At 46.3% G+C, this 24,788-nt stretch overlaps 1 protein-coding gene and 1 non-coding gene across 2 annotated transcripts in view; one reads left to right on the plus strand and one right to left on the minus strand.

Moving 5' to 3' along the window:
- Positions 1 to 23,359, plus strand: part of LOC139436504 (guanylate cyclase soluble subunit beta-2-like) — a 41,483-nt gene extending 18,124 nt beyond the window's left edge. Inside the window, exons 3-9 of the mRNA XM_071208118.1 lie at positions 5,362 to 5,522; positions 9,504 to 9,603; positions 10,388 to 10,584; positions 11,628 to 11,709; positions 12,978 to 13,081; positions 14,456 to 14,672; positions 18,526 to 23,359. Of these exons, the coding sequence (XP_071064219.1) occupies positions 5,362 to 5,522; positions 9,504 to 9,603; positions 10,388 to 10,584; positions 11,628 to 11,709; positions 12,978 to 13,081; positions 14,456 to 14,672; positions 18,526 to 18,986 (1,322 nt within the window). The 3' untranslated portion in view covers positions 18,987 to 23,359. The remainder of the gene's footprint in view (positions 1 to 5,361; positions 5,523 to 9,503; positions 9,604 to 10,387; positions 10,585 to 11,627; positions 11,710 to 12,977; positions 13,082 to 14,455; positions 14,673 to 18,525) is intronic.
- Positions 8,439 to 8,545, minus strand: LOC111766029 (U6 spliceosomal RNA). The gene has a single exon (XR_002798197.1). It is a non-coding gene; the product is annotated as a U6 spliceosomal RNA (small nuclear RNA).
- Positions 23,360 to 24,788: the final 1,429 nt, after the last annotated feature.

Below are 24,788 nucleotides of genomic sequence, written 5' to 3' on the forward strand. Positions count from 1 at the left end.
CCGGGGGTCTGTTTTCCTCTCCACCCTGATACACGGGTGGCGGCAGCCGCAGCTCGATTTGGAGTCCACTGCCTGCTTGCAAGCTCTGGCATCCCTGGGGAACTGTTTCTCTCCTTTTCCTAAATTGCAAAAATACAAAGTACTTGATTTCCTCCATCCGTGATTTCATTTAAGAATGGAGGTGATCAGATGATGGCTCTTTCCCCATGTCTGATGCTGCTTCCCTCGGAGGCCAAAGTTTTAGGGGAAAAAAATGATGTATCCATTTTCTGACGGGAAGCTTTCCGAACTGAGCCCGCTGATGTCCCTGTCCAGTGGCACAGCAGCTGCTTCCCTGGAATTGCTCTCGTTGCCCGTCTCTTGGGGGATGGGCAATGGGCAGGGCTCCTGGGACTCCAGCCCTGGGGGGCCCTCTGCCCGGGGTGGCACTCCGCTCCCTGACAGCCCCCCTCTGCCCACCCCGGCAGGAAGCCAGCAGCTCCTGGGCACACCGGAGAGCCAGGCTTGCTCAGGCAGAGAGCGCGACCTCACGTAGCCTTCCTGCTTCAGCGCCTGAGACAGGGCTCGGCGCCTCTCCTGGGGAGCCAAGGGGAGGTGCTGTGACAGCTATTTTCCGGCCAACAAAGATGTCTTTTCTTTTTAATGTTTTCAGAAGGCATTTTTAATCGCTTTGCCAACAAATGAAGGCCCGTGTCCCCTTCACCCAGCTTCAGTGATTATCCAGATTTTTGCCAATCTCATTTCACCTCTCTACTCCCTCCACTCTTTCTCTGTTCTTATTTTTGCTGGAAGATCTTCAAGCCAATCTCAGGATTCCTGTAATTTCACCTGTAAATGTTTCCGTAGGAGTCTCTGACAAGTTGAAGACTTTTTAAACACAGCCATGGTGCTCTGATTACACCGAACAAAATTTACACTGTTAGAGGCCCTAAGTCCAGCCTCTTTAGATGAGATGCTCTAAGGTCTTTTCAGGGCACTCAGGGAGGAAAACTTTGCTTTAACTTTTTACTTTGACTTAATTTCAAACACGCAAAGTTTGCATGAATACTAGGAAGAATTCCCAAATGCCCTTCATCCATATTCCCCAAATGTTAACATTTCACCATATTTGCTCTATCCTTCTCTTTCTATTTTTTCTACCTTGTTAGTGAGTAAGTTGCAGATATGGCACTTCTTTATCCCTAAAAATTCTTTTACATAACTATGGTACATTTTTAAGCTCAGGAAATGATGTAGTACTATTATGCAACAAACAGAGTTGATTGAAACTTTTCTAGTTCTCCCAGTGATGTCCTTTAGAGTGAAAGAACACTTTGGCTCACGTCAGCTGTCATATCTCTTTAGCGTGTCTTTGTGTTTTATAACACTGACATTTTTAAAAATACAGGCCAGTTATCTTGTAGAATGTCCCTCAGTTAAGGAGTGTGTGATACTTGCTTGTGATTTGGTTTAGGTTATGCTTTCTTGGCAGGAGTGCCGCAGGATTTGTGGTTTGTCCTTCTCAAGTCGCCCTATCTGGAGGCATATTCTGTGACTCTGTGCCATTGTCGGTGACGCTAACTTCGTCGCTGGGTTAAGGTGGTATCTGCCAGCTTTCTCCAACACAGAGTCACTCTGTCCCCCTTCGTAAGTAGTATCGTGTGTGACTATCCTGTTTATCCTTTCAACTGTTAACTATCCTGTTGCTTCTAAAACCATCCCCTCTATACTATTTTTTAGTATTTATTGGTGACTTGTGCCTGAACCAGTGATTGTGGGGGTGGGCAAAGGGTGACTTTCTAAGTACTGTCATCACTTTTACATTTACTAGTTGGATTTCTACTATAAGGAAGAATTTTCTTCTCTCTTTCATTTTTTCCTTTATATAAAAGTGTTCCTTTTTTTTAAAGATTTCTTTCTTCTCTGGGTCCTACTGACTGCCAGTTTCAGACTGCTCCCCAACGCCTTTTCTCTGTGTCTAATTTCTTTTGTTTACTGGATTAAGGCCCACCCTCATTCAATTTGGGCACAGCTTAACTAATAAGATATTCAAAGGTCCTATTTACAAATGGGTTCATACCCACAGAACCAGAGGTGGAGACCTGACAGTGGCTTTTGTGAGGAACAAGAGTCAGCCCCCAACTCTCTCTATTGCTCATCTGTCTATTATCTGCCTCTCATCTACCTATCTATCATTTATGACCATCCATTCATCTCTGCAGGTATCTGTCTAAAATAGGCATTTATGCTGCTACTTCCAAATCCAATCCCTTAGAATTCGTTCTGTCCTTCTCTTTTCCATAATTACAACTTCATTCCCAGACCGTGAGAAATCTGGCTCCCATTCTCCACAATATATTTACTGATTTGCTTAATCCTAAAATGCTCTGAAAGTGGTTTCAGTGTTGCTGACCCATGCCTCTGAGGAAAGGAAGCCTACTAACTGTAATTGTGTATTTGTTTAAAGTTCTTTTTGTCTCTAGCCTGAGGACAAAGCAGTCTAAATAGTATGTTGCAACTTTACTTGTTCTTTCTTTCATTTGTGGTTATTTTATTCAATTGAAATATGGTTTTTTTAATGTTTGTTTATAGTTCTCCTTAGGGTTTTCCCCTATCCTTAATTATTAATCTTATTTATTTTCTTTTTATTTAAGTATGTGAAACATGAGCATGGTTCCAGAAACCAGACTCATTCATACAGTTAGGCTTAGAGGGAGCGGATGTAGCTCAAATGGTTGAGCGCCTGCTTTCCACGTACAGGTCCCAAGTCTGATCCCTGGTACCTCCTGAAAAAAAAAAAGTTGTGCATAGAGACGTTTCAACCCCTCCCCGCAACTCACACACTCCCACGATCGTCTATCCTTTCCACCTCACGCTCAGCAGTCCCCTGCAGGCGGCCACTCTCAATAGTCCCTGCTTTATTCCTTTTATCTTAATTTTACACAAATAAGCAGATACATCCATATTTCCTAATTTCCCCCTTTTTCACACAAATGATAGAATACCAAACATACTTTAATCTCCGTTGCATTATCAAAAACTATTTTAAAGCACTAAACATTCGGGATTTGTTCTTTGCTCTTTCTTACCATTTCCTATATATCCCTGTCCCTTGTGATTTGAAGGGTTCTTGGAATCCTAGTTCCCTGAACTGAAACTGTGTAACAAAATAATGCAGGTGTTGATGGTTAAAAGTGGCCTTTGTCCTTTGTTAGGCAAGTGGTCTCAACCAGGAACCCTAGAAAAAGCCCCAAACCCAGCCCAGATGGGAAATGTCGCCCCTGCTCCCAAGAGCCTCGTTTAAGAAAGAATTAGTCTCCAGCCAGACGCGTTCTGTGAGTGGAGCTGGGTGCCTGGAAACAAAACCGCGGGGGTCTGGACAAGCACCTGTATGTGTTTTTGTAGGTTTCCGGGTTTAAAGGAAAAGTCGTGCCGGAATGTCTTTCTACACAAGGCCGCCACTCTCTAGATCATGGGGCTTGGCTTGACGGCCCAGGCCTCTGTGATCTGTCCCCGGGAGCTGCATTTCCCGGCGAGTAATAGGAAGCACTGCTCAGAGCTCAGAGCTACTGGGCACACGGCTGGCTTCTCGCAGCGGGACCCTGCTAGATTTAGAGGGCAGGAAGGGGTGGAAAGAGGAAAGAGGAAGGAACAATTGCATCTCTGTCCGTTTGCTCTTCAGGGTTTCTCTACCCGGGGACTCATACCCTTGGAAAGGACTTGAGTAGCAATTTTCCTTCAGTTTCCTTTGGGGTTAGCAGGTGGCTCCCGATGACTGCGCACACAGTCCAGCCAGGGAAGCGTCCGCTAGCGAGATCCCTACGAGACAGTGCACAGGGCCAGCGCCACCTCCCGCCCCACCGTCCCCAGCTCTGTCTAGATTTGGAAGACCAGGCTCATACATTCGGGGAAAGTATGTCCAACTCACCTCTGACAAGAGCAGAACAACTTCTTGGGAACTCGAGGTCGCTCATTTTCCAGAACAATTTTTTACCCCAGAGTCTGGCTGCCAGCCAGGAGCTCTCGGTTGTCAGCTGCTCAGTCCTCTTAGGAAGCAAGGAGAGGCTGGGAAGCAGCTCTGATCTCCTGCCGCCCCTGCAGGAATCCAGCCAAGGAGAGGTTGACTGGTGGTTGGAAAGGCTGTAGGTCTCCCATGAACCTGAGCAGTCCCCCCCCCAGCCCCAGGGGGGTGCCGTGAGCCCCAAGCCACAGTCAGTGAGAGAGGAAAGAGCATCCTCTCACAGCAGTGCTGGGCCACCAGCCCTGTGGGTTCCCTGTCACCTGTGCCAAAGGGAGAAAAAGCCAGGAGCAGCCCCCCCCCCCAATTACTTCTCTGGTGGCCGCTCCAGAGGCTGCAGGGTATGGTACAAACAAAACAAAAGGCCAAAAGCACTGAGTTTAGAGTTAGAGCCTCTTCAACAAGTCTGGCCTCTGCCACTCTCTGTGATTCGGGGCAATTCCCAAAGATGACCTACAGCCTCAGTGGGCTCCCCTGTAAAAGGGGGTGGGGACAGTTTCCCTGCAAGAAGGTGGCAAGGACTGAGAACCTAACATAGGCGAAAGAGTGTTTCAGAAACTGGAAAACATTCTGAAGGGCTGTCCCTTCCACTGAGCAAAGGGTGGCAGCTGTCCCTTCCCGTGCACGGCGCAGATGACAGCCCCTGCAAGTGCTCTGGGGGGGCGTCGGATGAGGCCCCACCCTCCAGATTTACCAGACAGAAAGAAAAGAAAAAGCAACAGTGAGGAAGAGGCAATCCATATGACCCAGAATATTTGGATAATTTTGTTTTTTTTAGGAGGTGCCAGGTGTTGAACTTGGGACCTCGTACATGGGAAGCAGGTGCTCAACCACTGAGCTACATCTACTCGCCTCGGAGAAATCTTTACTGAGAATGTGACAGGAAACTGGGTCTGGAAGGCGTTAGAGAGGCCAAGAGAGAAAAGGGGGCATGTTTGGCATCAGCCTGTGGTGAAATCAGGAAAACGTGCCCGTGCCGGGGTGGCTTTTCGGTGGCGGCGTGAGCGCTTCCTGTGAGGAAGCCTGCGATTCTGGTAAAGTCTGTTGCCTTGAAGATGGCTGGAAGTGGGAGGAGAGGCCCCGAGAGAGGCTCGTCCCGGGTGTCAGGTTCAGGGTGGGGCCGTGACAGCTAAGCCAGCACCTCCCAGTGCCCGGCTGCTCCCGTCTCCTCGCAGGTCCCACCTCACCTCACGACAGGCTGCGATCACTGGCGGTTTCCCGTGAGGACAGTGCAGCCTGAGAGAGAAGGCCAGGCAGTTACCTGCACGCAGGGCTTGCCCCTTGGGGCAGTCCAGGCTTCCTGCGGGAACAGCCCCCGGCAGGCGCAGATGCGGATGTTTTTGGGTGTGCTTTGGCCTCCGCAGGTGTCTCCATGGAGGCCATCCTGAAGCTCTTCGGAGAACACTTCTTTAAGTTCTGTAAGATGTCTGGCTACGACAGGATGCTCCGCACGCTAGGAGGGAATCTGACGGAGTTTATCGAGAACCTGGACGCCCTCCACAGTTACCTGGCGCTCTCTTACCAGGTAAGACCCTCTGGGTAGGCTGCACGGGCCTGAGAGGAAGCACACCCTTGTAGCTGCTCCCCCTCCACCCCAGCAGACCTCCAGCGTCACTGCAGGTGCCAGGGAGCTGCCTCTGCTCCGGCGGGCCCTGCCACCTGGGCCAGCCGTGTCGGGAGGCGGAGGGTTTCTCCTGGGAAAGGGATGGAAAACAGAAAACAAATGCCTGTTCAAGGCTTTTTAAAAATATGCATATTTTTTATTGAAGTATATCATTCATACATGAACATGCATAAACAATAAGTGTATAGTCAAGATTGTGAAGTTACAAAATAAACATGCATAGCCTCTTACGGGGCCTCATCCGTCGCCCCACCACCACCACCTTGCATTGTTGTGAAACGTGTTACAACTATGCAGGAGCATCGTCAAATGAGTATGACTACCTATGATGCCCAGGTGCAGAATTCCCATACCACACCCCTTCACCAGCACACCACACCGTGGTGGAACATTTGTTACAGATTATGGGAGAATATCATCAGACTATTACCAGCAGCCACAGTCCATAGCATGCATTTGGCACACTTTTTCCATACCCCCCATTATCAACACAATCTTTGGCAACAATCGTTTGCCAACAATCTTTGGCATTGATGCAAGAATATTATAGTACTGCTGTTAACCACGGTCTGTAGGTCCCACCAATTGTCGTCTTCCCACGCTTCTCCACGTTCCCAACACCCTGCACTAGTTAAGTACATCTGCTCTACCCCTCAGAAGGACACTCTTGCATTTGTTTTGGAGACTTTTATAAACTAAAAAACAAAAATCCAGGAAGGGCTAGCTGGAGAGGCCCAAGCTCCCGGCGAGGGACGCCGGCTGCTCCTGACGGGGCTGGTCTGGATTTGGAGTGAAACCTGAGATGGATCACAATGGAAATGAAGGCTGGAGAACAGTCAGGTTTCAGCGGGTTTGGAAACTCTCTTCAGGTTTCCTGGCCTGGGATGGAGCTGATAAAGAGCCGCAGCAGCCAGCTTCATGTCATTCATGTATCAGAAGCAAGGACGCGTGACGGGGCCACGGGCCGGAGTTGGACATGCTCCCCCTCTGATTAGCGTATGGGGCAACGGCCGAGGGGCTCATAAACCGCCATCATCATCATTTATATTTGTTTTTAGGCCACCTGATCGTTTACCCAGCTCTGTCCTCACCATTTCTTTATTTAATGTCCATAATGTTGTCATGGGAATAAAATGAGATTATGCCTGTTAAAGTGCTTCATCAGCCGTTATGCTCCCTACAGACGGTAAATGGGAACTATATTACTTTTCTGCATTTTTCAGAGAAGAAATCAGGGGGTTTGGAAAGCTTAATTGACTTTAAGTATAAACCGTGGTTAGCCCTGTCCTATCGTTCTCATGTGAACTATTCAAGGACAGAGGGAGTGCAGAGCCTTGCTGTGGGCTTAGTTGGGTTTACAAATCTGTCTGACCAACTCTGTAGCTTATTAGCTGTGTAATCTTGGACACATTGTTTGCCGTTTCTGAGCCCTAATTTTTAAAAAATTTAATAAGTATTTATTGAGTGTCTACTATGTGCCAAGCACCATTTTAGGTGCTGGAGACACAGAGACAAAAAGAAAAAATAGGAAAAAAAATCCACCTCATAGTGATGTGTGGAATAAGAAAGGTAACCTTACTATCCTAGTAATTGCTCAGAAAAGCAACTCCATAAACAATGACTCCCTTCTTTCAGCTTCCTTTTCTTTCTGTTCAACATGGTCAGTTTTTACCTTGCAATAATTTATATGGCTACTTCCTTTCTAATTTTCTTAGTTAAAGCGCTACAATTAGGATAACTATAGTTTGGTCCCTTTGATAATCTTTCATAGTATTTTTTAAATAGCACACCTCTCATCTAAAAATCGGTTGATGTTTTAAGTCACAGTTTAAGAGAAGGTATTAATATTTTCTCCATTTGTTCATTAAATCAACAAACATGTGTGGACTATCTTTTATGTTCCAGACATTGTTTTCACTGTGTTTCTATCACCCTTATGAATAGGAGTGAAAGGAATTGAGATTCTGAATTCCAAAGCCCATTGTTTTTATACCCAACTGTTATCTTTCCTTTTGACAGTAATTCCCCATAAGCCAAAGCCAATGCTAGAAAAGATGCAGAATACAACCTATCTGGGGGAAAATGAGGACATTTTGCATATGATGAGAAAAATAAAATATATCGATATTATGATATGGAATTTGAAATGGAATGCAATGATACCTCATAGTTATATAGTACTTTTCCCTGTGCAAACAGCTGTCAAGTAGATTCTCTTTAGGAACAAATGAGTAAAATAAGATAATGCTGATTATTTTCTTCATCTTTATCTCTAGTAATTTGGAAGGTGCCTTAAAGACATATATTTCTGAGTATAACTGTACCCTGACTCAATCTTGCTCTTCTTTAGCTAATTTTTATTGAATGGTAATTATGAGACTGTTGCTAGGTCCTATTTTATCATATGCTTTTTTTTCCTAAAATATTTTTCAATTAAAATTTTTTTTTAATTTTTAAAGAAGATTTAGATTACATAAATGTTACATAAAAAATATAAGGGATTTCCATATGCCCCACCCCCTTCTCTTCCCACACTTTCCCACATCAACAACTTCTTTCATTAGTGCGGTACATTTGTTACAATTGATGAAAACATGTTGCAGCATTGCTACTAACCATAGACTATAGTTTACATTATAGTTTACATTCCGTCCTACACACTGTTGTGGGTTATGACAAAATATATAATGGCCCTTGTCTGTCACTGCAATGTCATGCAAATCAATTCCATGTCCCGAAAATGCCCCCATATCACACCTATTCTTTCCTCTCCCTCCCCTCAGAACCTCTGGTGGCCTCTGCCTTTAGATCAATGGTAAAATCATGGCCCGCTTCATGAATTTGCGTGCCATCTTTGTGCAGGGGCCACGCTAACCTTCTCTGTAGCATTCCAGTTTTAGTATACGTGCTGCCAGAGTGAGCACTGTCACGTGCTTGTTAAATGTGCTGCCTGAAATCCTGTGTAGAGTCAGTGAGAACGCACTCGCACGTACGTACAGACACACACACCGTCTCTGCATATCCTTTTGGAAATATACACTAACTATGTGAGCAGAAAGAGACCCATTTAACCAGCGACCCTCCACCACGAGGAAGGCGAAGGTCCAGGAAGGAGCCCGCTTGCTTCCCTGACCCAGACAAGCCCTGGGTGCAGGGGCGGGAGTCGCCCAGCAGGCGTGCAGGGGAAAGCGCTTTTCCTAGAGGTGAGGTAGTCTTCCCTATTTCCTGACGTGCGCCGCACCTGCCCTGGATGGTGTGTGTGTGATAGTCACGGTTATTCCTGGAGGAAAAGGACCTCTTTTGGGGTATCCGGGAGGGGTCTGTCTTTCACCACAGGCGGTGTTACCCTTCCAGAACTAGAAATGAACTCTTCTCCACGTGCGAACTCCTCGTGGCTCCTGGCCCTCCTAAGAGTGAAAGTGGCTCTCACCCTCAGAGCGTGAGCCTTGGGGGCAGGCCCCGCAGGACAGAACCTCACCGGGGCTTCCCAGCACCCAGCGGCCAGGCATGCCCTGCTGTGTGGGTGGACACGGCATGGCATGCGGGAGAGCCTCCTGTGGGGCCACACATCCTTCTACCATTAATTTAGTCTTCACCTCCCTGAGCCTCAGTTTTCTCCTCTTTAAAATGGAGATAATAATATCCATCATCTGTAATTGTTTGGGGGATGAGGAATAAAGTTCTTGATAGGTAGGAGCCAAAGCCATGGATCGTTTCTATTTTCATGTGGTTGGAAATTACAACATTCCACATAAGGATGGGAATTTGGGAGAGTGTTCTGTGTGATGTAATGGGTAAGTACTATTGGTTCACCGAGCCTCAAAAGCGTAATTGAAACAAATTCCATTCACCGGGAAAATATGCATTGTTTCTTTTAATTAGGAGATGAATGCACCATCGTTCCGCGTGGAGACAGGAGTAGATGGGAAGATGCTTCTTCATTACTACTCAGATAGACGTGGCCTGTGTCACATTGTACCAGGTATGAGGCTGGCTAAGCCGGAGCCACGTGGCCACTGGGATTGCTCACAGCCCGCCACGGACCGGGATTTAAAGCTCTGGTGCGAAGTCTGGCTCCTTTTCATCTGGACATTTACTCCCAAAGTCTCTGAGCCTTTCATTTGAAAGCTTCCAGTGTGCCAAAAGAAGGAATCATTTTTATTTTTCTTCCAACATTTTAAATTATGCAGTCTTCTACGTAGTTGTAATCATTCTGCATATATTATGTAGTATCAGATTTTTATTGTATTCAGCTTTATGGAAAATCATTCTTCCTCTTTAAAATCACTATCTTAAATGGTTGAATGTTACTTCGTATTGTAATTATCTTAACTAGTCCTCTACCATTGAATTTTCCATTGCTGATCTTTGGCTATTGTAAACTATGCTGTGGTGAACATCTTCTGCATGTTTTCCCCTTGTTTTGGATTATAAACTTGGGATCACTTCCTAGGGAAACCCTTTTTAGAACATGATCCATAATGTTTTACACCTGAAGTTTGTTCATACTATCTCTTGAATTTTTTATATGCTTGTTTAATAAGTTCATTGCCTTCCTAAATGCTGAGCTAGAAATTAGAATGGCAGGAACCCAGACATGTATAACAATTCTCTACATGTCATATTTTATTGATTTGTCATATGCCGCCTGTCTTGAGGCAGGGCCTGAGCTTGATGAACTCTGCAATGTTCGTCTGTGGCCCTATAACTTGAGTATTTTATGATTTTTGCTGACACAATTCCCTTTGACCATATCTCACCCATAGGCATCATTGAGGCTGTGGCCAAGGATTTCTTTGACATTGATGTGACCATGGATATCCTTGACATGAATGAAGAAGAAGAGAGGACAGGAAAGAAGGAGCATGTTGTGTTTCTTGTTGTGCAGAAGGCTCGCCAACAGATGAGAAGGGCAAGGCCGAACAGGTCACGAGAAGGCCAGGATGTCCAGAGAGACCAAGAGGTATTAGATTGGCTCCGGGCTCAGAAAGCACAGTTCCCCCTAAGTGGAGCTACCAGCCTTAGAACAATCTACACAACGAATGGAATCAACTGGACTTTCTAATAATGGGGTGAAGGTAGATTTTCTCAACCTCAACACCACTGACATTTTTGGACCAGATAATTCTTTGTTGTGGTGGGCTGTTTTTTGCACTGTAGCAGATTTAGCAACATCTCTGGTCTCACCAGTTACCATAGTACTCCTCTCCCAACTCCCCCACCCCAATAGAAAAATGTCTCTAGGCATTTCCAAATGTCCCCACAGCAAAGAGCAAAGGAACCCGTGGTTGAGAAACACTGGGTTACGGTAACCCAATGTGCATAGGGAGGCTTTCTGGGATGTAGCTTCGCCTAGAAGATTTTCATCTCCCAAAATACCAGTTTAAAGGGTCTGAAATCTGGACCTGGTGGCTTATTTTGCAACCTCTCTAAAAATAGGTTAGCTTTTCACATACCCAGTGCCCACTTCTGCAGCTGGGCTTCGGAGTCAACTCAAGATCCAGTGTTTGGCCACCTCAATACCAACTTGTAGACTGATGATGACCAGTTTAGGGGCCACATATAATGGATGGACAGCTCCTTGAGTCCATGTAGCTTGGACAAGTATCCAGATAAGTCGGTGATAAATCCAGGGTGCTTATATCTTCCAGGATTCCAAGCTTGACTCAGAGTTTGCTCATAGGCAGAATTTTCAGCCATAGGAAGAGAAGATGTTCATGTGTGATTTTCCTGCCAGCTATCACCCCAGCCCCCTCTTGAGATTTTGGAAGAAGTTCTTGCTGCCTTTGCTAGAAGAACATCATGAGGATTAATTAGATAAAAATCTAGGGACTCACAAAATCTTGGTAGAATTGATCTTGCACATGCCTCACACCATTCTTCCGCTGCTGTCTCAAGGACAGAGTATCTGGGCACTTAAGATGGGCCTGGCCACAGCAAACACGGGGCTTACACATCTCCAGTCACATGACCAGACACGTGTGCTTCTCTCCTTGTCATCGGCAGGCACTTGAGGCAACTTTATTCAGGATGAAGGAGAAATATGTGAGCGTCTCCGTAGGTCCTGTGAGGAAATCCCGCTGGGAAGGTATGAGAAATGTAGTCCTATTTGGAAAAGGTGGGTCGGCTGCTCTCCCAATCCCACACCCAGTTCCTCGGTTGGAAGGATTGCTGATACTCCGTGGGTCAGAGGGTGGCTTGGTCCTCGGCCACAGCAGCCAATGCGCACCAGTGCCCCAAGTCCTCTACGATTATCATAGCAAAGATTTCTGTAGCCCTTGGATTGGGTAGCCACGGTTTTTAAATTTAAAACCTTGAGTTGCTTACTCACCTTTCGTGGCCCCTTTTGTTGGAGTTGATGACGATGAGACACTGTCTCCTGTGATCAGGGAGAGCCTTTAGAGAGTGGGCTGAAATCAGTGCCAACTGGTGATTGTCAAAGGGAAGAATGAGTAGGAAATACTGACGTCCTTTCAAGAACAATGGATTTGCCGACTCCTCTTCTGGATCCAGACCTTCCTGACTGGGAGGCATATCTGGCCAACCTGCCGGAACTCCGCCTCTGCCCCTGGCGGGCTGAGGGCTGTGGGCCAGGCACCACGTTCTGCCTCTCCTTCTTCCCCTCTGCAAATGAAGGCGTCAGGCTCTCACGGTCCCCCATCCACTCTGTGCACCCCGTGGTTCTCAGGGTCCCCACCTCATGCCTAAGTCAGAATAGGGCTCCCATCCTCTGGGATAAAGGGGACAGAGCACGCCTGGTCTTGCCCGGAGGGCTGGGGTGACCTGCACCCGGGAGAAGGGCTGCAGGGCTCAAAGGCTGCGTTCTGAGTCCTTCAAGCCCTGGCAAGCGAGTCACACATGCAGTTGACATCCTTTGTCTAGGAGATTTTCATATCAAAAAGGCTCCACTCCGAATCTCTACCCCCTGCCAAATGGGGCTGTTGGTGAAAATTTCATGTGCCACCCAAAACTGTCAGTCTACAAAGCTCCATGGCACATGTCCCCGACGCCGGGCTGGGCGCACATGCTCTGCTCCGGGAGCTCATTGTCTGGCTGTCACGGCTTCAATGCCGACTCTGTTCATGGAGAGACACACTCAATCGGCCCAGAAACGCGCCAGCGGCGGGCAGAAACTTGGCAGGGGGCAGGAGGGTGTCTCAACCTGGTAGCACGTTTTCTGTCTGTTTTAATTTGGAAGAAGAATGGCCGCGGCCATCTGGAGACACGGAGGGAGCCCATGCTAAAGAGAGTGGGCTGCGCTCTGCCTGGGAAACCCCGAAGGTAGCATCGGGGGCTTTGCGTTGGAGGAGGAAGGTGGGAATTGCTCACGGGGTGTTTCTCTTTTTTTGCATGCAGGGCACCTCACCAACATCTTCGAACCGATTTATCCCGAGAGACTCTGGATTGAAGAGAAAACCTTCTGCAATGCTTTTCCTTTCCACCTTGTTTTTGATGAATCAGTAAGAGGCTCTTTCCCTTGGTAGCATGCAGTTGGGTGTTGGCTGGTGGAGAATTTTTTATTTTTGGTATGTAGGAGTTTTATTTTATTTTTTTAGAGAGACAGAATTTTTCACAGTCTTTTAAGGCTAGGTGGGACTTTCAAGTCCCTGAAAAGTCCACAGGGTTTTGGAACACTAGGCTTTAGCCAGGCAGGACCCTTACTTCCTTTTCTTCGTGGCATCTTCCAGAAATCAAAATGCAGGGTCAGTGCCAAGGGGTGGGAACCAGGAAGGGCCTGGAAAGCCTGCCATTAGAGAAAAGAGAAATGACACCAAAATTCACTTCATAATGAGCTAGCAGAGCCCAGTTCAGCACCTGACCAGCTACCATCCTTGTAGCAAATTTATCTTTATTGATTTCTTTGCGTGGAATATGTGTCAATGGAATTAATTATGAAATCATTTAAAGGGAAATCAGGCAAAATAAATTTGTTCAGAGAAAAAAACCAGTTAGAATGCCTTCAGCCATTGGGATTTTTCTGGTATCTATTTGAAGCGACAGACCTATTAAATCACTACCTACCAGTTGACTGCTGGATACAGATTCTATGAAATTTACTCACTTGAGGCTAGACTCTGTCTGCAAATAATTTATGGTCTAACTGAGGAAAACATATGCCTCTATGTGAAATAATTAGGGAAAAGTATTATTATTGCTGCTGCTATTAATATTTTAAATCCTGATCCACTTTAAAAACTCTTTTATTAAATTATGAGCACAGAATGCAAGAAAATTTGCAGAAGTTTAGGTTGTTTTCCATAGAACAGCTGGAGTCTCCAGGGTTGGTGAAGTTGAGTAAGCCTGGAGGGTCTCTGCTGGCATTGGGAATTTTACGTAATGATTCTTCCTTCTTGCTTCTGTGTGTTCCCAGGCTGGATGTCAGTCCCAATGCTACCGAACGTGCTAGTCTCTTTATTTTTGTTTCTCTGTAATTTTTTTAAGGAGGTCCTGGAGATTGAACCTGTGACCTCGTACATGCAGAACAGATACTCAACCACTGAGCGACACCTGCCCCACTAGTCTCTATTAGTTTATTCTAAAGAGAGAGACGTAAGTCTCATAGAGCTGAGAAGAACTCTCAGCTCAATTGAGAGATTTAACCGTTCTCCCCTGTAAATCAGAAATATGTTTCTGGGTACTTCCGTACTATGCTTCAGAGGTTAGTTGTGAATTTGATTTTTTTAAAGTATTTGTATTACTTCTGTGGCGTTTGTTAATTCCTGATCTCTTTTTCCCCAACCCAGCCTGACCAGAATGTTATTATTTTGAAGGGAAAATTTATGAAGTCAGTTGCTTTCTTGTAACATAGGATGATATCTGTTCTCTATGCATAGCTAAGGGTCAAGCAAGCTGGAGTGAATATTCAAAAGTATGTCCCAGGACTCCAAAACCAGAAGACTCGAGTAGACGAGTATTTCTGCATCGTTCATCCCCAAGTCACCTTCAACATTTTCAGCATTTGCAAATTTATCAACAGCCAATTCGTCCTGAAAACACGCAGAGAAATGATGCCTGAAGCATGGAAAAAGCAGCCCACACTCAAACTCCGAGGTAGTAAATCTCCCCATTCCTGTTATTCTCTGTTTTTTGGGGAGATTAGAAAGGGAGGGAAGAAACAGAGTTTTCCAGTGTGGGGCAGGGACTACATCGAGAGCTGTTGTTTCATTCCAGCAATATGATTTACCTCCTCAGCTGTTTCTGGTTTATGCGTAAGTGAGCCGAAAGATAAAATACTGATCTCTGTTACCAAAATGTTCAGAATGCATGTGCTGCTGTTGGCACTCGTGAACGTCCACGAGTTTACAGCACCGTGATCATATCTGACCTCCTGTTACAGGTCACGCATTCTGAGCGGTCTTCCCGTGAGCCTGGTGATTAGGTACTCCGCTCAGGCAACAGTGCAGGCAAAGCTGGGAGGCACCAGGGACAGGAACGACGTGTTCTGGGGACCCCAAGAGAGAGGTACAGCAGAGTGAATGGAGCTGAAGCTGTCCAGATAAGGAGCTTGAACTCCGTTTCCAAGTGTGTCTGCCAGGACCAGCTTTGAAGTCCAGAATGGCAACTTGGAGGCACGTGAAAGAAGGATGGCAGCTGGAGAAGCTGGGGGCCAGGTGGAGGCTACGCAGGGGTCCAAGCAAGGGGCTTATAGGGGCTGAAAGAACCCAGGCAGTGGCCCTGAATTCTGACAGTCAGGCACAGATTCGAGAGATAATTAAGGCAGGACATGGTGCCTGGATGTGGGCGCTGAAGAAGAGAGGCTGTTCAGGATAGCGATTCGCTTTCTGGCCTGGATAAACTGGGCAATGAAGGTCTCTCTAATGGGGAATAGACATAATCTAAGCTCTTGAGAGCAGGAATTTTCTGTCATTCTGAGCCTCTGCTGTCTCCTCAGCTTAAAGCAGTGCCTGGCTCATAGTAAGGACTCAATAAGTAAGTGATGAAATAATTTAAAAAGAAAGATTTGTTGAGGGGACTTAATGTGGCCACGTCCAGCTACACACATTTTCTGGGTCACTCCTACTCACTGTTGATGGGAGAATAAATTCTGCAGAGCAATTTGGTAATGAGTATCCAAAGCCCAAAAAATGAGCATAATCTTTGTCTAAGTCAGTCCACATCTAAGAATTTATCCTTTAATAAAGTAGCCACAATTAGACATAAATACTTAACTACATGCTTTTTAATTACAATTCAGTTTATAAGATGAGAATGTGGATATAACATAATCAAAACTAGGTTATCGTTTAAATAAAATCATACAATCAATGCAGTGAGCAAGAATGAGAATGCATATCTATTTTTAATACTACGGGATAATATCTGTTATATATTGTTAGGTGAAAACATATCTATGTTTAAAGAGATGCACATCTGTGGTCTAAGAAGTAAGATTTCTCTGGAAATCCATAATCACTGTCAGCAGGTGTAGGGTGCAGTTGTGTAGTGCTAGAAAAGAAGAACGCCAAGACAGACCCTTGGAGAACACCAACATTTAAAGAATAAGCAAAAACACCTTAAAGGAAATACGCAAAGACCAGGGAACTTCTTAGAGGAAGGAACAGGAAATGAGATTTCAGTGAGGAGGTTCTGGTTAACATTAGCAAACAGCAGAGCGACGGAATAAACACAAGACTGAAAAAGTTACATTGGAGTCGGTGGTTTGGAGGCCATTGATGGTTGCCACCTGAAAGGAAGGAAAGTAGCAGTGGGGTATGGACGGGGGGGGCGACGAGGACGTGGAGTCAGAGAGCACTGATCGCTCTCCCGAGATTTGGCTGAAGGGAAATGTGGGAGACTGTGAGGTGGATTGAGGGGCTGCGGTGTTATGTGAAGATTGGTCCTTTTTAAATGAAAGGAATATGAGCATCTCTATAGGTCAAGCGGAAAATGTCCCTTGAGGAGAGGCTGAAGACACAGGCAAGGGAGACTGTGATGAGTGCAGTCAGATTCTGCAAAGTGATAATGTAGATTCCAGAACACAAGTGTGTGGATTACAGCTGGACAAAAAGAGAGTTTGGTTTCTGCTTCCAAGAGGAAAGCTCTGAGGCCGATTGTTGATGTGGGGTGTGGCAGTGGAGAGTTCACAGCCTCGTGTGGAACCTGTGGCTAATGACAGGGAACATTTCAAGCCAGACCTTGGTCTAGTCTCCCACATACATTATCTTATGAAATACTCCCAGGTATTCCAGGAGGTGGGTGCTCTTGTTACCTTGGCCATTTTACTGAGTCAGAGAGTTACCCAGTCACCAAGGGGTAGAACCAGGATTCTAACTCAGAAGTCTGATCCCAGACTCCGTATTTGCATTAGTTCCTGTAAATTACCCCAATCTATTGACCACAACAAAATATCAGGGCATAGCACAACCCTGATTTCTCATTCCTTTCACAGCTCCCTTGGATGGGATGGCTCTCTTCTGCCTAGGGACTGAAGATTGTTTCCTTTGAGATCCCCCTAGCATCACCCAGCCAGCACAAGGGGTGGGAGAGAATGGAGTAAAAACGTCCCAGAGATTTAACCACCGCATCCAGGAAGGGAAACTCATGACTCCTGTAGTCCTTCCATTGGATCGACCCTATCACATGACCACACTAACTAACTGCAAGGGAGGTTGGGAAATGTAGTCCCATGGTGTGTCCAGGAAGAGGAAGTAAGTTGGTGGGCAACTACTTGAATGTGAGGTTTCTGAGTACTTGGCTCTCCTGCCTCCCCAGGGAGACAAGAGTAGCCCGTTGGCAATATGATCAGCCCTGTTATCTTTTTCTGTATCTCTTGCCCTCCTTACCTCAGTTCATCCCTAAGGACCTGAAGTTCGTTTCTTTTATTAAGTCTTATTTGTGAGTTATTTCTCAAGAAAAATCTGGGGAAGGGGTTGTCTCTGGCTGAGGTAAGTTGTCAGAGACTGCTTATCTCAAGTGGGAAATTTACGAATCAACCCCCAAATGCTTCTGGACTGCCTTTTAAAACAAAATACATGCAAAGGAAGAGTTCTTCAAACCTGCATTCAGAAGTGATTTTTGTTTTTTTTTTAATTATTTATTTCTTTCCTCTTCCCCCCTCCCCCCCATTGTTTGCTCTCTGTGTCCATTTGCTGTGTGTTCTTCTGCGTCTGCTTACATTCTTGTCATGTGGCACCGGGAAACTGTGTCTTTTTTTTGTTGTGTAGTCTTTCTGTGTCAGTTCTCCGTGTGTGTGGCACCACTCCTGGGGGGCTGCGCTTTTTTCACGTGGGGCGGCTCTCCTTGTGGGGTGCACTCCTTGTGCGTGGGGCTCCCCTACGTGGGGGACACCCCTGTGTGGCACAGCACTCCTTGCACGTGGTGGCACTGCACATGGGCCAGCTCATCACACGGGTCAGGAGGCCCTGGGTTTGAACCCTGGACCTCCCATGTGGTAGGCAGACGCTCTATCAGTTGAGCCACAACCACTTCCTTATTTTGTCTTAAAACAATTTTTTTAAAATTTAAATGCAATTTTATTATAAAGTTTTCAAAAACTTTGTTAAGATGAGAAACCTTTTACATATTAAAGACAGATGCATTTTAAACTATATTTAATTACCATAAATATAAACTCTGAAATATTAAAATATGTGAGTAGACTAAAGATAAAGACAAAATATTTATAAATGTTGATTTGAGAATTAATACTTTCTTTTTTTAAAATGTTTTTTATTTATTTTTAAAAGATACACATACTAATGACAGGAGTTGTTGATGTAAAACAAATAAATATGGTAGGGATACGTACTTATTTAAGGAGGGAAGAAAAACGTGTATGTTTTAGATAATTGTCCAAAGAGAGCAGATAAGACTCTCAAAGTCATTGCCTCAAGTCACCTGGTGAGGCGTCCTCATCTCCCATTGGTGAGACCCTACAGCGTTGCGTTTCTCCCTGTGGCAAAAGGTCAGATGATCTGGATGGAGCCCCTGAAGTGCATGATATACATGTGCTCCCCAAAGCTCCGCAGCCTGAAAGAGCTCGAGGAACGCGGGATGCACCTTTCCGACATTGCCCCCCACGACACCACGAGGGACCTCATCCTCCTGAACCAGCAGCGACTGGCCGAGATCGAGCTGTCCAACCAGCTGGAGAGGAAGAAGGAGGAGCTGCGGGTCCTCTCCAAACACTTGGCCTTGGAGAAGAAGAAATCAGAGACCTTGCTCTATGCCATGCTGCCCAAACACGTGGCCAACCAGCTGAAGGAGGGCAGGAAGGTGGCTGCAGGTACGTGTCCCCTTCCCGGGGGCCCCCCAGCGGAGGCAGCGCCTTCCTGCTTAGGGACTCCTGCCTTGAGACCAGACGGAGCTGGCCTTGGCCCCTGGCTCTGTTTTTTTTACCCGTGTGATCTTGGGCTAGTTACTTAACCAGTATACCCTCAGATCTCTTCATTTAAATTGAGAATAATAAAAATAATATGGGAGTGAAATATAGATTAAATAAAGATGCCCGTCGGTGACATGCACATTTAGTGAGTTCTTATCTAAGGACTTAAGGGTGCATCCCAAGACTGCCGTCATTGTTCAGTAACCATCCGAAGGGCTCTTGATATGTAAATGGAGATGATATGCTCCACGTTAGCTCCATCACACAGGGGTTCGACGGGCCACTCTGGGGGAGCGAAGGACGCCCCGTTTTCTCTGAACTCCCTTCCATTTGTTGTGGTGCTATACTAGGTTGAGGCTGCAACAAGGTTCACAGCAGTGTGGCTTAATAGATAAGTACAGAATAAATTACGATTCCATCTGGGAAATAAGTGTGTCATAGTGGGGTGGGGAGTGACCCAAGGGAAGGACATTTTCATGCCTTCAGGAGCATCTTTGCGCCAGGATGCGTGTGAAGGTTTTACAGAGGTTATCTCATTTGCTGCTCTCAGCATCTCTTCACAAGCTGTGTCGTTACCCACGCTGTACGGCCGGGCCAGCTGACGTTCACCCCGGCTTCTGCGTAAGAGATGGAGTTCCACCTGACTGTGGACACACAGATGACAGGGCGACTCATAATCAGCAGGCGTCAGGAGAGCAGGCAAGGGCAGCGCGGGCTGCTGAAGCCCTTTGTGGAGGACATGGCCCTTGTGTTAGGCCTTGAATTTCAGCCAGCAAAGGGAAGGGCATTTCAGGCAAATGGAATCGCAAAGGCGAAGGGAAGGCAACATGAAAGTAAATATCACAGGACAGTCTCCCTAGAACATGCGGGAACACATGGAAAATCAGTGCCTGATGAGGGGCTGAGGCTTGGGGGTACAGTGACAAATCTCAATTAGCATGTAAAAGGAAGCTGTCTTCTATTCTGTAGGCAATGGGGGTTCATGGAATTTTTTTTTTCTTTAAATGGATGTGACATGATTCGTTTTATGGAGATGATCTGGTCTACAGTTTTGGGAGTGCGTTAGAGGGAGGCAGACAGAAAGCCCGTCCCAGGGGCAGGCGAGGATGGCAAGGGTCTGCGCTAAGGCGGCAGGAGCAGGGCTCAGCAGCACATCACAGCGGACAAGGTGGGACGGTAAGAGAAAGGAGTCGGGGGTAAGCCTGAGGGTCCTGGCATGGAAAGCTGTGCTACTTGATCCTGAGACAGACCAGATGGAAGAGCAGAGTCAGGGGAGGGCGTCAGCTTTTGAACTTTTGAGCTGGAGGTAGGTGCCTGCGGGAAGCACCACATGGCATAAACAACAGGCAGTTAGGAACTGTGGGGAGAGCGCAAAGGAAATTCTGGGCTGAGCCCTGTATCTGGGAGCTATTGTGCTGGTGATGGTTTAATCATAGACTCTATGAATGAGGAGAAGATCATCCAGTAGTATGAGGTAAGAAGAGAAGACAGTTGGGTATGGAACCTTAGGGAACATGTATCATTTAAGAGAGAAAAAAGCCAATGAAATCAGAAAGGTAGGAGGGATATTAAGAGAGAATGGTAGACCAGAAGACAAAGGGAAGAGAACATTACAAGAAGGGGAGATTTTTACCAGAACTGTGGATAATAGGGAAGGTAGCAGGCTGTGCTCGAGGAGTCACTCCATTCTCTCATTCCACAAGGATTTATTGAGCACCTACTATGTGGTAAGTGCTGGAGACACAACAGAGCAGGTCTCTGATCTCTTGGAGCTCATGTTCCAATGGGAGAGCTAGACACTAATCAAATAGACAATGAGATGTAAAATGCCAGGCCTCAGAAGTCTTATGGAGAGGGGAGAAGAGTATCAGGCCAAGAGGATGGAGAGTACACGGCTAGTATTTAACTGGGGTGAGAAGGAAGTGCTCACTGAGGTGGTTACATTTGAGAAAGAAGGGAGACAGTCACGCGGGTATCAGAGAAGAAAGCGAGCCAGGCAGAGGAAACAGCAGGTGCAAGGGCCCTCGGGAAGGAGGCGTTTCGCATGCTCCAGAGACATCCAGCTGGCCGGCGCGGCTGGAGTAGAATGCGCTAGAAGGAGAGTCTTGGGAGCTGAGGTCGGGGGAGCGTGGAGGACCACATCACAGAGGGCGTTGGTGGCCACGGTGAGATCTTCGGGTGTTGTTCTGTGTGATGGGATGTCATGTAGGGCTTGTGGCAGAGGAGTGGGAGGATCTGACTTAAAGAGGTCATCTGGCTGCTTTGGGAATTAGAGTGGACTTTCCACTCTGGTTTCCAAAGTGGAAGCAGGAAGACTAGTTAGAATGTGTTAAACTTGAGGATACGGCTGCCTCTGGGCCAGACAAAGACAGGGGCCTCCACCACCCCTCCATGGTGACCGGTCTCCATCGGCCTTTGCCCCTGTAGGTTAGGGCTCTGCTGTGGCTTACCTAGGGACTTCTCTGCAGGCCAGTGCCCACCCTGGCCCGTTTCTGTCACCCCCCAGCACTTGTCACGTCATATGGCGATGATTTGTTTACTTATCTGTGTCCTTCGCCAGGCTGGGAGCTCCTAAGGGATATCTCATGCCTAGCATGACCATTTGCTCAGTAGAAGTCTGCTGGGTGAGTGGAGAATGGCAGCCAGCCCTTTTACCCCATTCCCAGGAAGGATTCATTCCCAGAGAACACCTGAAGCCAGAATTCACAGAAGTATTGTCCTTTCTCCTTGGCTATCACTGACCTCTGGCTTCTCTTGCAGGAGAATTTAAAACCTGTACAATCCTTTTCAGTGATGTGGTGACTTTTACTAATATCTGTGCTGCCTGTGAACCCATCCAAATAGTGAATATGCTGAATTCCATGTACTCCAGGTTTGACAGATTAACCAGTGTCCATGATATCTACAAAGTAAGTGTTTGCATGCCGTGTGGCTCATTTCCCAGCATGCTCGGGAAGGAAGAACCTCCTCTAGAGTGTCCCTTTGCCTCCGTCTTCGCTGGTCTGGGGTTGGGGTGGATGTGAGTGGGATGAGGAGGCAAAGCTACAAGAGGGTCAGGGGCATTTTCGCTTGTTTCTAAGAATCCTTTTATAATACTCAGTGCTAAGAGGTGCTCTGGTGCCTGTGAGGGACAAACACCATTTTCCCAGAGAATGGCTCTCCCACCCACTCCTTCTGTTCAGCAGAAATTCTACCCAAATATATAACATCACATGACTACCTCAGAGCTTCATCTTCTCAGGGATTTGTTTTCCTCAGAAGCAAAACAAAAAGGCCTTTTGGTTCTCTCGTGGTTGTTTCCTGAAACATTTTCCTTCTCATCTCCTTCCTCATGCTCCTCAGACCCCTAGCAAACAACTGCAAACCTCAACCTGGTCCTGTGTTAGTCAGCCAGAGGGGTGCTGATGCAAAATACCAGAAATCTGTCGGCTTTTACACAGGGTATTTATTTGGAGTAGACTCTTACGGTCACAAGGCCATAATGAATATGTTAGTTTCCTCACCAAAGTCTGTTGCCACGTGTTGGAGCAAGATGGCGGCCAGTCTCTGCGAGGGTTCAGCCTTCCTCTTCCTCCTAAGGCTCTGTGGCCCCAGCTCCTTCTGATTTCAGATGTCTCGTCTCCCTCCCTGGGGCTCGTTTCTTTCCAGGCTCAGCTTCAGCTGTAGGCTATCAGGCTCATCTCTCTTTTGGGGCCTCTGCAGTGTCTATGGAGCTGTCATTCCTCTGTGTTCCTCTCCTTTGTGTCTCCTTCCATGTGAGCATCTGTTTTATTCCCAAGGGGGCTGAGTTGCACTCTAATAATGTGGTTGGACCAGAGCCTTAATCTTAACATAATTTAATCAGATGTCTCAGCTGAATCTAATACAATCAAAGGGTTATCATGACAGAGGAAACTACCAGTTTACAAACATAATCTTTATTTCTTTTTAGAAGTCATAAATAATATCAAATTGTTACAGGTCCTTTTGTCAATATTTCGAAAAGGACAAAAATATTTAGTGATATGGTTGGTGCATTAAGAAAAATCTCTAGGGAAACGGACTTGGCCCAATGGATAGGGCGTCCGCCTACCGCATGGGAGGTCCACGGTTCACCCGTGTGGAGCTGGCCCATGCACAGTGCTGCCACGCGCAAGGAGTGCCATGCTAAGCAGGGGTGTCCCCTGTGTAGGGGAGCCCCATGCGCAAGGAGTGCGCCCCATAAGGAGAGCTGCCCAGCGCAAAAGAAAGTGCAGCCCGCCCAGGAATGGTGCCGCATGCATGGAGAGCTGATACAACAAGATGATGCAACAAAAAGAAACACAGATTCCCGGTGCCACTGATAAGGATAGAAGCGGTCACAGAAGAACACACAGTGAATGGACAGAGAGCAGACACAAGGGGGGGGAGGGGTGAGAAATAAATAAAAAATAAATCTTAAAAAAAAATCTCTAAATATGTAATTTTCCCTTGCAGGTGGAAACAATAGGAGATGCTTATATGGTGGTGGGGGGTGTTCCAGTGCCAACTGAAAGCCATGCTCAAAGAGTGGCGAATTTTGCCTTGGGGATGAGAATTTCTGCAAGAGAGGTGATGAATCCTGTGTCTGGAGAACCCATCCAGGTAGAGAGCAACTGAGTACTTTGAGTAATACCAAATGTTTTATGCAAAAAAGTAGAATTCCATTTGTCTGCTCAGATAGTTTGTGTATGTTATGATAATTAAAATAGGTAATTTTTCCCAATTCTTCTTTTCTCTTGCATACATTCCTAAATAACAGAGGTATTAGTAAGAACACTACTCTCCCATATTCAGTCAAATTTCAGAAGAGGTTTATAGAGATCTGGATTTTCACGCTATTCACTGCATGCTTCCTTTGTCTACAACTCAGGACAGGGTACATCTGCCCATTTACTTTGCAGGGCTCAACCCTTCTAGAAATCAGTTTATTTATAATTCCAGACTCTTTGTTGAAGGATTTCAACAGGTGGTTCAAATTTACTGAATAGCCAATTTTCCCTGCTTAAGGAAAAACATGCCGTCTGGCGGGTTCAGGATCAGGCTGAAGTGTGAACCTGCCCCCAGCCCGCAGCCCAGGTACTCGGAACCAGAAGCTATTCAGAAGGGCATTCCTTGCACTGCGTGGCAAGCAGAGGAGGTGTCTGTTGCCTTGCTCGCAGGAAGCTACCCTTCCAAGTGTGATCATGCTATAAAAATGGGGAAGCGCGGAGATGAAAAGCTGCTGTCCTCTTCTGGGCTCCGACCTAGCAGCTCCCGCCTCCTGACATGGCTTAGGCCAGGGTCCCTCTGCCGTTTTGAACATAGGCCCCTCCCCTGCTTCGTGTCATTCAAAAATTCAAACTAAAGAGCTGACTGAAAAGAAATAAATCCAATATTAAGATGAAATACGGTTTTTCCAAATTCTCACTCCATCCCAGGAGACTGTGAAATACGCCCCGTTCATCCTTGCCACGAGGACCGAGGAGCGGAGCAGGGGCGCAGGTCCTGGCTGTGGCGCCTGCTGAGGCCTCCTAAGGCAAGGCTGGTTCTCAGTAAATGCAAACGTGAAATGTCCCCAGTACTTGAGTCATTGTCAACATGCAGCACACTCCTGTGGGATAAAAAACCCAAGATAATTAAAAAATCAGGTGTGGGAGGCAATGAGGGAGTAGTGATTGGGTCAGATAACGGATGAGTGTTTCAGTTAAAGGAAATAATTGAAAATATGTGTTTGTGTAAATAGAAAGATAATTGTGCTGACATCTTTACAGTTTAAAAATTAGTGCTTATTGAGATCTTTTCTTCTTTCATTCACATAGCATTTAATATACATTTACTGAACACCTACTATGCGTGAGACATGT

The sequence above is a fragment of the Dasypus novemcinctus genome, chromosome 15 (assembly GCF_030445035.2).
Source record: "Dasypus novemcinctus isolate mDasNov1 chromosome 15, mDasNov1.1.hap2, whole genome shotgun sequence".
Lineage (NCBI taxonomy): Eukaryota > Metazoa > Chordata > Mammalia > Cingulata > Dasypodidae > Dasypus > Dasypus novemcinctus.